The sequence below is a fragment of the Toxotes jaculatrix genome, chromosome 9, assembly GCF_017976425.1.
Source record: "Toxotes jaculatrix isolate fToxJac2 chromosome 9, fToxJac2.pri, whole genome shotgun sequence".
Classification (NCBI taxonomy): domain Eukaryota; kingdom Metazoa; phylum Chordata; class Actinopteri; family Toxotidae; genus Toxotes; species Toxotes jaculatrix.
The window spans coordinates 15,674,175-15,690,411 of record NC_054402.1 but is presented as its reverse complement, the minus strand read 5'-3'; the positions used below and the strand labels follow the sequence as shown (position 1 = coordinate 15,690,411).

Sequence of the window (16,237 nt, the reverse complement as noted above, 5' to 3'; positions counted from 1 at the left end):
TACACCTGTAAGTTCCATGTGGATGAAAAGAAGCGAGAATGTGAGCAGAAACACACATCCAGAGACATGCAGTGTCCACCGTAGAAAACACAACAAAATGACCAGCACACACACTTCTTTCATATAATGTCTGGTATTTTTTTTTATGCATCCATCTACAGCTGTGTGCACATGGATGTACATTTGCAGTATGTTTGTGCAGACATGCTTAAATAAAGTCATGTACAAACAGCGCACATATCCCTGCTAGACCCCCTGCTGGCAGTAAAAATTGTTCATTTTTTGCTCGAGTTGACTTGAAAGGGAAATTTTTAAAAAGAGAAAAAAAAAAAAAAAACATTCAAGGCGGAACAGGAGACCGAATGAGAGAGATAGAACAAAAGCGCTTCTGGGCAATTATGACTGTCTATGTAAGCACACTGAGTCTACGCTTGTTGTATGAAATGTGCTATATAAATAAACTTGACTTGACTGGACTGTGTGTGTGTGTGGTTATGTGTGTGTGTGTGCGTGCGTGCGTGCGTGCGTGCGTGCGTGCGTGCGTGCGTGTGTGTGTAGACTAGAGGCATGAAGGGACCAGTGTGAAAGGTGACCAGTTGGGGTCATAGATGACACAACGAAGAGAATGGGGAGAGACATACTGACAGATGTATGTACAATGAAAACAAAAGTGCCAGACCAAGTACACACAAACACATACAAACACACACACAAAAACTTGTACTTCTATCTTTGTGAGGACACTCGTTAACATAATGCATTCCCTGGCGCCATAACTCAACCTTACCCATCACAACTAAACGCCGAACCCCAACCCTGACCCTAATGGTAACCTAAACATATTTCTAACCTGAACCCTAAAACCAAGTCTTAACCCTCAAACAGCCTTGTGAAGGTGCGTGTCGGCAAGTGAGGACGAGCCAAAGTCTCTCCACTCTGCACGGTCTATAACTCAAACTGATCCTCAGAGTCACATATCGAATGTCTTGCAGAAGTGCTGTGAAACAGTCTGGTAGAACAGGGTGGAATTCATTTGCACAGAGACAGTAGTTTCTCAGTTTGATTGGCTGACACCAGCAAACATACACACACACACACACACTAAGATAAACCTACTAATCTGCAGTGTGAATCTGAAGTTCTTAATTAGAGTTTATGCTCATTTTGCTGCCCTGCTGTTAAGACAAGTAAGAGTCTTGGTGGTACGTACGTACATGTGTTTGGTGTGTGTGTGTGTGTGTGTGTGTGTGTGTGTGTGTGTGTGTGTGTGTGTGTGTGTGTGTGTGTGTGTGTGTGTGTGTGTGTGTGTACAGGCTTGCATTCGTGTGTGTAGTCTGTAATCCCTTCTTTAGCACACATGTGGCCCAGGGCAGAGTGTGTTCCTACTGGAAGACAAGCTAGTGTGAAGGACAAACATTGTGTGTTTGTCTGTGTGCAGTTTATGGTCTGTACCACTGTGTTAAATGCATGTGTACTGTGACACAATAGGTGAAACAAACGAAAGCACTGTGCAACCATAAAGGCTGTAATTTGTACTGACTGTGAAAATCTATCTGGATTGAATTTTTTTAAATGTGATCTCTAAACTGTGCAGAGGCCCATACTCTGAACACAGACTGGTCACCCTAAATATTTCAGTTGTAGCTCACTCGAAGATACACTGGATGTGATGCTCACAAACACATCCTGCCTTACACTGCCGCTGGTAAACAGGACAAGCAGCTCTGTGAAGCTGTACAAAGGCAAAGCAGTGCTCTGAGCCAATACTGACATCAGCATGCTAACATGCTCACTATGACAATACTGACATGTTGATGTTTAGCAGGTATGTTTTCCATGTTCACTATCTTAGTTTAGTGTGCAAGAGTGTTACCTTTTGATAATTAGTGCCTAACACAGTGCAGCTGAGGCTGATGGGAATGTTATTAGATTTACAGATATTTGGACAGAGTCAGAGGATGGTCCGTGTCATTTGGATTCATCCTCTGGGGACCATGAATAACATGGTCAAATTTTCATGGTAATACATCCAATTGTCATTGAGATATTTTAGTCTGGACCAAAGAAGCAAACTGGCCGACTGACCTACACTGTTGTTCATGAAACCATGTTGCTAGAACTACTATTTAAAAAAAAAAAAACTTACAATAAATAAAACTGTTCAAAGGTTTCAAGAACTAAAATGTTAAGTAAGGATGCTTTCAAAAATAATACCATGATTAGTTTTTGTTCATCAATTAACTTCACACAAAGTGCAGTAAACTGAAAAAACTTTGATTGGTATTTGCTGTGACCACCTTTTGCCTTAAAACACCACAGTTCAAAGCATCTTGGAGGACTTGGACTTGTTGTCATGCTACAGAATGAATATGGGCCAGATCAGACTGATGGTCTGATGGTACTGCGTGATGTATAAGAACCTAAAGTTCCTAAAAATTTTGCACAGTGCTGCACACCAAAGAAACATAGTATAACCGGTGGGTGTTTGCAGTATGCAGTTCCACCACACACTGGTTATCTGAGAAATTTCAGGAAGTAGGGTTGAGCTTACAAGGGAATAAAAGGGGATGAATGTTGCATCATTTTTGCAAAATATTACCTAATATCTGCAGTAACCAACACTGAATTACCAGCTGGGCAAAGTAGACAACTGCCCCAGGCCCCAAAAAGCTCCAGTATAACTATCTCACAATTATTTTATGGGAATTTTATTTATTGTAATTTTCTTTGGTAATATGAAAATATGCTCTACTAAAAAACCATGACATGACCTTAAAGTGGGTCATGCTTCACTGCCTAATTTTGAGGCCCTGTCTTTAATAATGACCTTGTTTCAAAACCTGGTTTTAAGACCTTCATTACTACAGCCCGAACTGTGTTTACATGCTGCATATTCCTAAATTAATTTGTGCTTAATCATACTACTGCACACCAATAGGGCCATGAACAGTAATATACCAGCATAAAATTACAATTCACAGAGGGTGGGGGGAAAGGGAGGGATTATTAAGAGCCTAGCAGCTTATATTTGCCCTAGAGCCCCCAAACAATTCAATCCTGCTCTGGTTATAAATTTAAGAAAAAACTGACATCACTGAATATTAACAGATCATTAAATGGATCATTCAAATTATGGTTAAATACTGTCATTTGTGTCAGTTTTCTGTATTTGATGTTTTCCTCTCTCCATTCAAAACCCTTAATAATTATCCAGCCTATAACGCACTGTAGGTCTGATGTTCACAGTACAAGGTTAACATCTAGTTTTGGCACCTGTGTGCAGTCAGTCTTTGACAGGAAGTGTTTTGTGTTCTCAATTCCTGCTGGTTAAAACTACTATATATGAGTGTAAAAGACTATATTTTCACAAATCACATACTTAAAGTAAATGCATCCAGCCTCTACCATGGTTCAATTAATACCACTTGATTTATACCACTCTGCTGTGCAATTTAAAAGCCTTTAATTCACTCACTTAACATTTCTGTCCATCTGTATGTGGATCTTGTTGTGGAAATTACTGAACTCAAGAGCACTTTGCAACAGTATAATATATATAGTTGGTTAAGAAGTTACATAATTTCCATCCCATGTTTTTAAAACCACCCGTTTTTTCTGAGAGGACTTCCTGACATCTTTGGTCTCCCACCGTTCTGTGACTCACTAATGTGCAGACTGTATAATCCCAGCTCTGTGGGTCTGTGTGCAGAACATCACCTCAGCTCGAGTTATCCAATAAGTGTACCTCCCTGTTATTTTGCACCTAAAAATACTGTGCAAGTTTTCACACGCTACTCTTCCCCCATATTAGCAGCTGCTGCTACTTTATTGCTTGTATTTGTTTCACTATGTATCTTGTCAGTGCTCTGCTTTTACTTGTGGTATTCCCCAGGGATCATTACTTGGCTTACTACTGTTTTTACTCTTTATTTACTCTCTTGATTAATTTTATTGATAACCTCACTTTGACACAACTTTGATACAACTTCTTACATAAGTTGTGACCGTAATCCTTGGTTGTCTGCATCAAGATAAACAGTTAAAGTGATCTGTGATGGCTGGATTGATTGTCTAATGTCATTAAGTTCTAAAAACTGCAGCAAGGGCTGCACACTGGTGTCTGGCAGTACACGTTTCTGCTCTCTAATGGACTTGCCATATTCATTCTGAGCAGCAGAAAACGCAGTGGGGAGCAGAGTCGACCTGCTGGTTTTCTATTTGAGAGGTGGTTAAGTGCAATCACCTGGTGCCCCAGGTGAAAATGAATCTGTATTAAATGGTGAGAATGAAAACCAGCAGGACTCTGAGAGCTGAGGAACAGGACTGGGAACCACTGGTCTAGAGGGCCAGTTCCTAATAGTAGGAACTAAAAACTCATTAAAACGTAGGTTTTATAATTTAGAAGAAAAATATTAAATGTGTAAGTGGTAAGGGGGAGATCTTAGAGAAATAAAAGATATACTTTTAATACAACAACTAAAGCCAGTACATTTCATTATTACTTTACTAATATAAAACACCACAACAGCATCATTAAACACTAAGAACTTAAAATTAGCTTCTAATTACTGACAGTTTTTACCATGCTTAGTATTTGTGATTAAGTAAAACCTTTTTGCATAAATTTGGATCACAGACTGTATCTTTAAACATCTGATGCATACTATATCGGTTTGGAGTAATCTGACCACTAAACACCCACAGGTCAGCTGATCACTATGCAGCCATGTTTTCAGAAAAGACAGAGAAAATGAAAAACCTCAAGAAAGCACCTCACGGTTTTACGCCTCTACCAACCAGCCAGCAAGTTGCAGTTGTCCATGTTTGTCCAGACTCATATATTGTAGTGAAGACTCTGAAGGAATTTAATAAAAGAATTTTGTCATAATATATCCATATAATATAGTATGGATTCTTGGGTTATGGCCAAAAACATGTTTTGTGAGGTCACAGTGATGTTTGACCTTTGACCACCAAATTGTTATCAGTTCATCCAGTCCAAGTGAACGTATGTGCCAAATTTGAAGAAATTTCCTCCAGGCATTCACGAGAATGAGACGGACGGACGAAGAACGTGAAAACATAATACCTCTGCCACGGCTGTCAAAAGACGGCTGACAAAACTGTAAAAAGACGAACATATAGACAGATCAAAAGGGGTAAATACTACATCAAGGACCCATGTAATACCCTATATGTAGGGTAACCTGTGACACCATTAGTTGCCAGGCAACCTGGACTATGGATAAAGCATGTACGCTTCATCTATCAAGCCATCATCTTAGCAGCCTCCTCCTCTCTGTCACACCTGTCTCCCTCTCTCTGTCTTTGTTTGGCGGGTGAAGAAATGGAAAGTCAGGACAAAAAAGCGAGAAAAAAAGAACAAGAAAAAAGAAGGATAAGCACATAGCTGAAGACAATGAGACACAAATGAGGGGACAAAGAGAATGGAGAATTGGTCTGTCGGAAATAATAACATACGACTAAACCAATACAACGCTCAACAACAGGAGCCATATATAGACTGTGAGGACAGATACACGAACAGTCAATAGTTTATCTGTCCATGTGATCTGAGTAGTCATCACCGTGTTTTCATTTGGCAATCAGCATCAAAACAGCTGCTGAGTGCTAATGGAGTTTATGTCAAAATACTGGATGAATAGCAGCCTGCAGAAAAAAGACAATCAGCCTTTAATGAAAATTATGACAGTGTATGAGGTACAGTAATCTGTGTGTGCGTGCGTGGGTGTGTGTGTGTATGTGTGTGAGAGGAGCTGAGAGTATGCTGGTTTATGTGCGTGCAGTACGCGTGTTCATATGCTGTAGAACAAGTCATTTCATTCAGCACTACAAGCATCATAAAAACCCTGAATGTCCCAAATGCGACACTTACAGCCTGTCAGTGGCTTTATCTCTGTGTGAGTCAATCAATAGAGCTGATCGATAAGAAAAAGCCCTGCAGTCAGGGCAAGGGGAACCGGAGCACAGGAACACATTCTGCTACGCTGTTGTAGAGATAGACCACAACAATGCCGACAATAAGAGCCACAATAATAACTCCTGTAGCAACATCAATATAACTTTAGTTAACAAACAGCTAAATCTGTAGCAGCAAAACAATGATACTAATAACAAGGAAGGGTGCACATTCAAAAGAGTAAAAACCACAAAAGAAAACATCTGCAGATACTGTAACAGCAACAAAAAATACTGGACAAACATCTATTAAATCACCAAGAGCAACAGAAACAACAACAACAACTGCAGACCCAGCAACAGCAACACATGACAAATATCAGTAATATCAGCAATAAAAACATTACAAAAGATAACACTTAACACAGCAGCAAAATTAAAGACAAACACAGCAAACAACATCAAAACTAAATCACTTCAGCTAAACAGTCTGATGGGATTCACATGATTGACCTCAGCCCCAGTTTAGTCCCCTTACTACACAAAATGAACACAAAAACTTTTTTCTTTTTTTTTTGTAACAGGAGTGAAAAACAGGATGTGAGAGAAGTAATCTCTCCTCACTACACTGTGAACTTGTGAATTTTTGAGTTGCGTTAAAGGGTTTTTTTATGTCTGTGAATTTGAGATTCATTAATAATTTACTTCAGTCATCTTGTGTCATTTTAATCTCCCACTTCTTTTCAGCTGCTGCTTTTTTGTCACTTTTATTCCACAAGCAGTATGCCACTGGAGGATTTACTCTTACTACTACCATATTTGTAAGCGCAAAAAAATTGCAAGACCACATGCAGGGTAATTCTCATGCCCATACATAAACCCCATAGTAGCGATATTATATATACAGTACATGACAAACTGAGACATCCTATTGCTTTTCATACTGTAACAATGACCCTGCATCTCTGACCCCCACAAAGTTCCGGCTGTCTAAAGAAAGACACACACAGACTTTCTGCAAAAAACAAATGGGTAAACCTACAATTACACAAAATAAAATAGATGTAGCTGTTCACACTGACATTGCACTGACCTTCAGACTAAAGTCGCCAGTGCTTTCAGGCGTTGTAGTACCACACCATGAGAACAAATCTTCAAACACAAACACAAACTTCACAAAGACTGAAAGCGCTAAAGCCAAATGTCAACACTAATTTGCTCCATGCTATCTCTTTGGTAGATTATGACACATTTATTTAAGGTTTTTTACTCCCCAGGCTACAAGTAAAGAAGACACACATTCACACACACACATACATACACCTCTGCTGCCTATCAATGAGGTCTCGTCACGCACATGGACGGGTACTTGATACTGTTTTCTAATTAAACCAAAGCTCTGTGTCCCAAACACAGCTGCCTCACCTCCCACCTTGATCTCTCGAGGGAGCACACACAGACACACACACATCATTTGCAGATGACAAAAACACCTTCAAAAACACTCAGAGTTATGGCTGTCAACTGGACTACAAACAGAAACACAACTCTACCCATACATACACACACACACACTATTGTAACTTGTGTACACTGACATACATGTAAAAAAAACAAAGACACAGACACACACACACACACACACACAGAAACACCTGTCTGTGGCAACAATCCGTAGAGATAAAAAGGCTGACAGGAGCTGCTGGAGCCAAAGCTGGGAACCATGGGAGCTGTCAGGCTCATTTCCCTGTGACACCTCCAGGCTCGCTCACACACACACACACACACACACACACACACACACACACACACACACACACACACACACGCATACACACACACACACACACACAAACAAACACACACACTTCTGGTGACTTCTATTGACTCAAATTAATTCCCTGGAGCTGTATTCTTACCACAGCCGTTATATACTGTACTTAATCCAACCCTTCCACTAGCCTTGACCCAATACAAAACCTGCAGCAGCTTTAATCTTAAACCTTCAACATATGAAACCTTAAGCTTAACCTAAGTGTAATTCTACCCTCCGTCTTTAAAATAACTCCTTCCTAAAAAGGTCTGAGAAACTGTCCTAACAAGTGACCAGCTGGCAAGGTTTTCTATTCTTGTGTCGAACTCACAAAAGAAACAACAGGGATGACGTGCAAACTTGCACAGCTCATAGATAGACACTGCAAAAGCACACATTCAGCCCCCACATGTATAAAACAAGTACAATGACAACAATATGGTAAATGATATGGAAAATAGGCAAAGAAATAAAATTGTTTTGAAGTATCTCTGCATACTATGTAGTCTGGCTTAGCCTCTTTCACTCTACACATGGTCCATTAACATCTCGGTTAGCAAGCAGTGTTTTCTATGGACAGCCACAGATCCCATGTTTCACAGTTAATAACTATTAGTATGATGCATCAATTTAGATAAAACTTATTGGAGGCACTGGCTAACCACAGTGATCAATATTGGCTATGGGTAATCACTGGTAAATTGCAAGTGAAATCAAGAAGAGCCAAACAACATTCAGCCACAACTAATGAAAAAATGAATTTCCACTTTGTTGGTGATGGGGACAGTTGCATTACATCCAGTTACACTCTGTTTAACGTTACTGTTAAACAACTTGTTGGCACTACTCAATTAATGCATCCATCTCCTTCCCTCTGTCTTAAATACGCACACATGCAGACCATGTTATTTCTCATAAATATAAAACAGGATTTCCAACCATCCTGGTGTTTGTACTTCCACCAGAAAGGAAATAATTACACATTTTTCTGTATGTTTGTGTTTGTGTTTGTGTGATGACTCAATGAGGCATGAAAATAAGACAAGGATCACACTTTGGGCAGAGCAGTTCATGTGCAGCTATGACCTCCTATGACCACAGCTATGTATACTGGCTCTATTTAAGCTACACACTTTCAAGTGTACACTAAACTCAAGAGCAGCAGAAAAAGTAAGATGAGCAGGGTTAGAAAGGTCTGAAAAGCTGTTCCCCACAGTATCTCTGCATTTGAGATTATCTTTCACTGATAACCTCGGTGTTACTCAAATCCAGGAGAGTCTCCTGGATAATTTGATGATAACAGTGGTTTTAATTTCTTTTTTTCTTTTTTTTAGCTTTGTTTCCTAACAAAGTTTATTCCCTTAGTTTGGCATGGCTAGAGGCACCAATCAAAGCTGTAACAAATTCAGAAAGCTTCATCGTTGCAATCAGGAACCAAACACTTCACCAGTTATTGAATTCAATCAAGACCCGGACTCAGTATCCCAAAGCTAACTGATTAAATTTGCTGAAGATATTAAAGTTCTATAAAGCACAATCTCTATAATCATCCTCCCAACAGCAGCACTGGTAATACAATTTTAAGCTTGGTGATTGGATGTCTGTTACTTCGAAACTCCTCCACAGTTGACTTCTCTCTTCTTTCTCACTCTGTCACCTTTGACTTTTCTTTATAGAGAGTTTTTTTTATCCACACAGTTGCTCATCTTTTGTGCCAATGATTCAGCTGTGAGAGTTTCCTGGTATCCAAGCTTTGCCAGTCATCTCATAATATTCATGCCAAAATGTAACGGAAGCAACCAAATATTTATTCAGTTCAGCATTTCAAACATAAATACATGTTGAATTTACACCTCAATTGGAAGTCGTGACTTTTTTTTGTGCACATTTGTTATGGCTCAATTTAAATGACTCTCTACAGATGTTTATTTGAATGTAAAACAAAATCAAATCAATTATCATCTATTATCAACATATGTGTTAGCAGTTTGAGTATACCGCTCACCGAATACTCTACATAAAGCTCTGGACTCAGAGACAGGGAATCAAAATGTAGAAAAATCAGTGAATGGAAAGCTTTTAAGCCAAATATTTTTGCTGAAGCGCACACATTCTGTAGATACACAAACACACATTAACATGTGCAAAAGCATGCAAACACAACACATAATGTTTTCTCTCAGCTTCCCCTCTGCTTTCACTTTATCTCCCTCTCCACTCCGTCTCTTTTCCCTCTCTCTCTCTGAATATTTTAGTATTGATGAGCCCATTACTGATGATAACAGAGTGCAACGTCAGCATCCTTTCTCCCTCTCTCTCTTTCTCTCTCTCTCTCACACACACACACACACACACACACACACACACACACACACACACACACACACACACACACACACACACACACACACACACTCACTCATCAGGAGTCGGGTTACAACTCTGCTGCTGCTGTGTTCTTATGCGCATTTCTGTATGTGCGATTCAGTTTGTGTGTGTGTGTGTGTCTGTGTGTGTCTGTGTGTGTTCGTTCAGCAGGAGGCTGGAGGGATCTGACTTCCTGGAGTCAATCCAGTAAATTGCAATATTTTTCAAAATTGAAAACCATTCACATGCACTCTCACTGGCACACAAATACACATACCCCGATTCGTGATTACAAGGGCGATGCCTGTTTGCTGCTAAAGTGATGCAAGATGGTAACAGCGGATAAACAAAGTGCATTGAATATGAACGTGTCTTGCTCAAAAGGCTGTTTACAACACACAAACACGTGCAGCAACATGAAGACAGCATATCAAACATTACAAACTAGGGGTGAATGGAGGCCTAAGCTTGTGACTCCTGAAACTACACAGCTTGTTCAGTATTTCTGATGATAAATAACTGGACTTCAGAAAACTATCGTATTGGTGAAAACACGAAAAGGTTGTGGATGATCCAGGCTAAATGGTTTTATTTTATCATAATGCTTAATCACAAGAGGGGACAATTCCCAGAGGGTATGGGCATGACATCTGCTCTTGTGTATTTTGTGACAGCATCACACTTCATGACCGACTCCAGCTAGAGGGAAGCAGGTGAGACCAGGAACTGAAACTAATTTTGTATGCCAGAGAGCACTGACGTCCACCTGGCAGTTTCATTATTCCTCCTCAAGTCTGGTTATTTTCTCCTAGACTGGCCAACAAATGCCCAATGTAAGAGGCTTAGTCTCTTCTGACAAGCACTGTTGAGGTGAATGAAAGCCATTTTCCTTCAGTGATTTCCCTTATTGAATTTAAACCAATAACGAAGGAGGGGATAAAGAAAATGAAACACTTTAGAGGAGGATTTTTCAACTTTGAGCCAAAAAGGAGTTTAAACTTACCAGGAAAATGCCCCTAATATTTCGTGCAATCAGTGTGTAATGGCTTCACAATGTTATTATCCACAAATGATGTTCTTCAGCTATGCAAAGGGAGGGAGGGAAGTTTAAAAAAAAAAAAAAAGGAAAAGAAAAAACCAGAGTAACAGAGTACAGGGATCAAGATATGCCCTGAGGCAAGCTCTCACCATATATACAGTATAGTATATGCATGCTGTTTGATCAGCCACGCGTTTTGATTACAATCACTCAACTCGATCAACAGCAGATGCGTCACTTAATTTGAGAGCAGCCGTTGTGTGTTTACATGGCAAACTTATATTTCAAACAGAAGAGACCTGGTTTATTATCAGGGGGTCTCTATTTTATTAACTAACATTTAGCTCAACACCAAGCATGGCCCTGACATTTAAAGGTTCCAGACAGGTGCCATCAAGAAGATTCATCACAAACGGCAACCCTTTCACAATATAAAACAACCCAACACAACAATACAAGTAATGGCCTCGCTGACACATTCTCAACACACAAACACTATAAACTTCACAAAGATCAGATGCAAGACCGGGCTGCTTTATTGCATTAAATTGCTGTAATAATCGTGTCAGCCTGCTTTTATCCACGGCACATATTTGGTGTCCTGTGAACACTATTCATCTCCAAAATGTCAGCTTTTCATGACCAAGGAAAACTGCCTCAGGAACAAGCATGAACTTTCACGCTGAGAAACAGCCGTGATTTAAGCTCTGTGAGGATGATACAACTTTGGCATTTCAAGGGAGAAAAACACACAGGAGGATCATTTACTCTAAAGTTTATCTAAAAACTTAAAAAGCAACTAATTTGGTGACATCAGGGCTACCGCTTTCTAGTAAGGCACGCTTTATAAAGGATTTAGAAGTTGTAGATGGTGGCTTCATCAGTGGTTCATAAATTATTAATTAAGGCTTTGTAGATCAGGTATAAATATTAATAAGAACAAGTTTTGGATTACCAGATTGTGAAAAATCTCAGGTGGTTGTGGTGGCTGGTGTTTATTCTTCCATTTTTGCTAGTAAAGCATTTATAAATGTAGGTAATAAATGAATAAATGCTTAATAAGTTGCTAATAAATGGATTTTGGTCCAGTTCCTGTAGAGCTCTTTTCAAGTGGGTAGTCATACAGTCCAATCAGTCACAGGGGTTTGGCAACAAATCTGGCAACAAACAGCTGCTCTTACTAATGGACTGCACTGCAAATGGTAAATTGACTGTGCTGGACTGCACGAAGCGATTTACTCTACATGCCACATTCACTCATTCACACACACACACACACACACACACACACACACACACACACACACACACACACACACACACACACATACTGATGGCACAGCCATCAGGGGCAACTGGGGGTTCAGCATCTTGCCCAAAGACACTTTGTCGTGTACCGTAGGACCCAGGGATGAAGCCACCAACCTTCTGTTTGGAGGACAACTTGCTCGACCTCCTGAAACTAATCTATAAAGCACTGATGAATGATTTATTAACGATTAATAAAGCCATTAATTACAACTTATAAACCCTTTATTAAGGGTGATGCATCAGAAAGTGTTGCCACACTTTTGCCACTCAGTTTTTCAGTCAAGGTTGTTTGCTCAGCATAAAACATTTTATCATGAAGATTGCAATAGAGAGAATTCAATTAGAGGGACTATCATAGAAAATATATCTGTCCCTTCAGGAATATTAGAGGAAGAGTGGCCTTATCAGACTACTGTGGAAGATACAAAGGTAGGCTAAGGTCACTAAACTCTCTGTGGAGCAGTCTAGACACACTCTGAGAACATTTTAGTGATATTTCAGTGGGATGGTGATAGTGTTAGTGAGCTGCAGGGTTGCTGTCCACCGCTTTACACTGACAGTTGCCAGGACAGTCCACATGAGTTCTGCACTGCCGCTGTCAGGGGGGCGAATAATGACACCCAGCAGGTCACACTCACACTACTACTAATACACCACTCTGTATTCTATTTGGCTCAGTGCTGGGCGCCATGTGTCTCTACAGTCTCTCAGTTTGTGCGCTGTATGTAGAAGTGGAAGCGTCAGGATACACACAGCACATCCAAAACACGCACAGTTATTAGAGAGAGACACACTTACATCTCGGATGACGGCGGCTGGCTACGGCAGAGGAGCGCGTGTCCGCACGCTTGTCCCATCGCGCATCCTGCCTCGCGCCTCTCCGGTTAACCCAAACAGCTGCAGTCAGGGGGACCTGGCGGGTGAGGGGAGGAAAAGAGAAAGGGGTGGTGGTGGTGGAGAGGGGGAGAGTGTCTGTGCGTCTGTCCGTCGGGCTGGAAGGGGGTGAAGGAGGATAGACGGTGGATGGATAGATTTTTGGGTGTGTGCTCCTCTCTCTCGCTCGCTCTCCCCCTCTCTGTCTGTCTCTCTCCGGTTTGCTCTCCTCTGCTGTCTGACAGCGCGTGGGGATTGGTCGGGACCCGGTAACTGATACTCGAGCTGCGGCTAGAGAGGATATAACGGCTGAGCAGAGAGAGAGAGAGAAAGGGGGAGGAGGGGGGTGGCTAGAGAGAGAGAGAGAGAGAGAGAGAGAGAGAGAGAGAGAGAGAGAGAGAGCTCAGCCGGTATGTTCACGTTCAACGCCACATGGACGCATCAGTCAAACCGGTGCTGAGGCACGTCCCTCCTCCGCGTGCGTTGCAAAAACTGTCACCCCTGGGTCATGCCTGTTCCCCCAGCTAATCCATCCGTGGAGATGAAAGTTGTGTTGTTGTGAAAATTCAACTTCCACGGTGCATCTTCACGCCGCAGCCGCGCATTTTCACACGTCTCCCCCACCGTGCACACTCCCTTTCCTCGCACTCGCTGCTTCTCACGCAGATCTGGGACAGGACGGGACCTGAACTTGTTTTCTCTGCCGTCACAAACAAGAGGAGATCATATCTGCTCATGCTGGCAGGGTTTCTTAATAAACCACATGTTGCACTCCACTCTAGTGCGTCTATCACGGGACACAAATCTCAAGGTCCAACACAGATCTTCTGCCTTATATGGCCTTTCCAGTACACACCAGGAAGCAGCAGGGATTCACCACAGGAGCAATGCGTAGTGACACACGAGCCTTTGAAATGTTTGTTTACATCCGGGGCCTTCAAATACACCATCATGTGGTTTCAGGTGTCAGGTGTTCAACACACCCAATAAGGATTTTTGGAACAATATCGTCGCTTAATACTGACAGAAAATCTGAAAGCAAATGTTAGAAAGTTCGCGTTTGAATCTATTAACCCCCACCCCTGCAGCTTACTGCCATGCACCTACGCAGGTGTTTCTCATTATTTCGCCTGATTACACCTCTGCTCGTGGCTGTGTGAGCAGGTTCACACCGTGACTGATTGATTGACATCCTTGTCCTTCTCCTACTACATTTGTCGCATCTGTTCATCATCATCATCATCTCTATCGTTATTATTAGTTCATGAGTTTGGTGACCTCGGGAAATTTCTATCATAGTTCCACCCACCTTTAATCAGCCAATCAGCCATAACTGCAAACACCTGTGTGAATGAGCAGGGGCCTCTGTGCAAATTTGGACTCAGTTTGTTGTTGTCTACTGTTAATCTATGCTCTCTCCATGAATTTCTTTTTAAGAGTGAAAGCTTTGAGCTGTGGTGGTGCAGCTACTCTAGTGTTTCCATTTGGATTATAGATTGTACCTTCATATTTTCCTTTTACCTTTTGACAGAGAGTAATAACTCCCCGTGGCTGTGCTCTCTGTGCTTCAACTGTTTTATTATTTTTCTGGTCAAGAGACCACAATTGAAAATTGGCTTTAAAATGGACTAGACCAGACTTTAACTTGAATAAAACTCTGAAAAACTGCAGCCTGATTGGGTCTACCTCTGATTAGAAAAATAAGCACATTAAGCACAGACTCATAACCACCAACATTAATACTATGTCAGTACCATGAAGTGTCTCAGCAAGCCCTGTCTGTGAGCCAAAATGCACAATAACAGGGCTCTTGTTCTGACACACTGATCAAATGTTAGAAATTACATTTGTGCTTTTTCTAGTATGACATGCCAAAATGTCTGTCATTTGAGGAATTGTTTCTTTTGAATGATAAATATAAAGAGACATCAAAAAAAATTTAGGACATGACCTTAATGTCCTCTGTGGTAGTTTACAGACCTGCTTTTGCTGTATTTAGACCCCAACAGAAACTGTGTTTATTTATAATTTGTAGCATGTGGATTATCTCCATATCACTGTCTAAACAGATAACGTCTGATTTAAGCCAGACTATCTCACTGTAATAGAGGAAGACCAGAAGAGGTCCAAAAATCAGATCTGCTGTGTAAATATATCCCAGTAGCTCTGTCCATCCTCACACTTCTTTATACATCTACACAGACACTAGACATGTTCATAGATGTTGATGCAGACTGTACTCAAACATCACACTGAAACTTTGGAACAAAAATGCCTTGAAAAGTAGGCAATTTATTGCAGCCCTGGGACCCAGGATGATATTTTCCTTGTTCAGTTGTCACATAGGGAATCACCAGCCGGAGGCATGTGGCTCCTAATTTTATGAAACACTAATTTAGAAAATACAGAGGAGTAATGCGATGTGTCTGAGGAGCCCTGCAATTTTAATGGAGGAATCTTTGGTCACCCAGCAGGAGCTGTCAATTACTAGTGAAGACAAGGCAGACAGAGAAGAAGAAGAAGAGAAGAGCATGACAGAGACACGAGAGGTGGGAGAGGAAGAATAATTCAGAAGTGAGGATGAAAGAAAAGAGTCAGAAGAGGAGAGCTGTGGCAGAATGAGGGAGGCTGTGAACCTTATTATTGCCATGTCACGCTTCCCACTGTGAGTGCGTGGATGTGTGCGCACATGTCACATCTGGTGTGTTGGCATATAGATCTATGGTGCTCAGCTGTGTCTCAACATGTCTTTGTGTGTGTTTTTGTCCCACAAGGACTCTCTTGCCTGAGGACCCCGGATTCAGATCAGTCAGTGTGTTCACTAACAGACCATCTACTGGGACTTGGGTCAAAGAAATGTCTGCAGTGGACAGTCATCACCAGCTGGAGAAAGTATATGCACCAGTGTGGTTTAA

The 16,237-nt window shown here is 41.1% G+C and overlaps 1 protein-coding gene across 1 annotated transcript in view; it reads right to left on the bottom strand.

Annotated features, from left to right (window-relative positions):
• Positions 1-14,004, bottom strand: part of LOC121187038 (cGMP-dependent 3',5'-cyclic phosphodiesterase) — a 139,768-nt gene extending 125,764 nt beyond the window's left edge. The window contains exon 1 of the mRNA XM_041046087.1: positions 13,248-14,004. Within this exon, the coding sequence (XP_040902021.1) occupies positions 13,248-13,306 (59 nt within the window). The 5' untranslated portion in view covers positions 13,307-14,004. The remainder of the gene's footprint in view (positions 1-13,247) is intronic.
• Between the last annotated feature and the right edge of the window lie 2,233 nt (positions 14,005-16,237).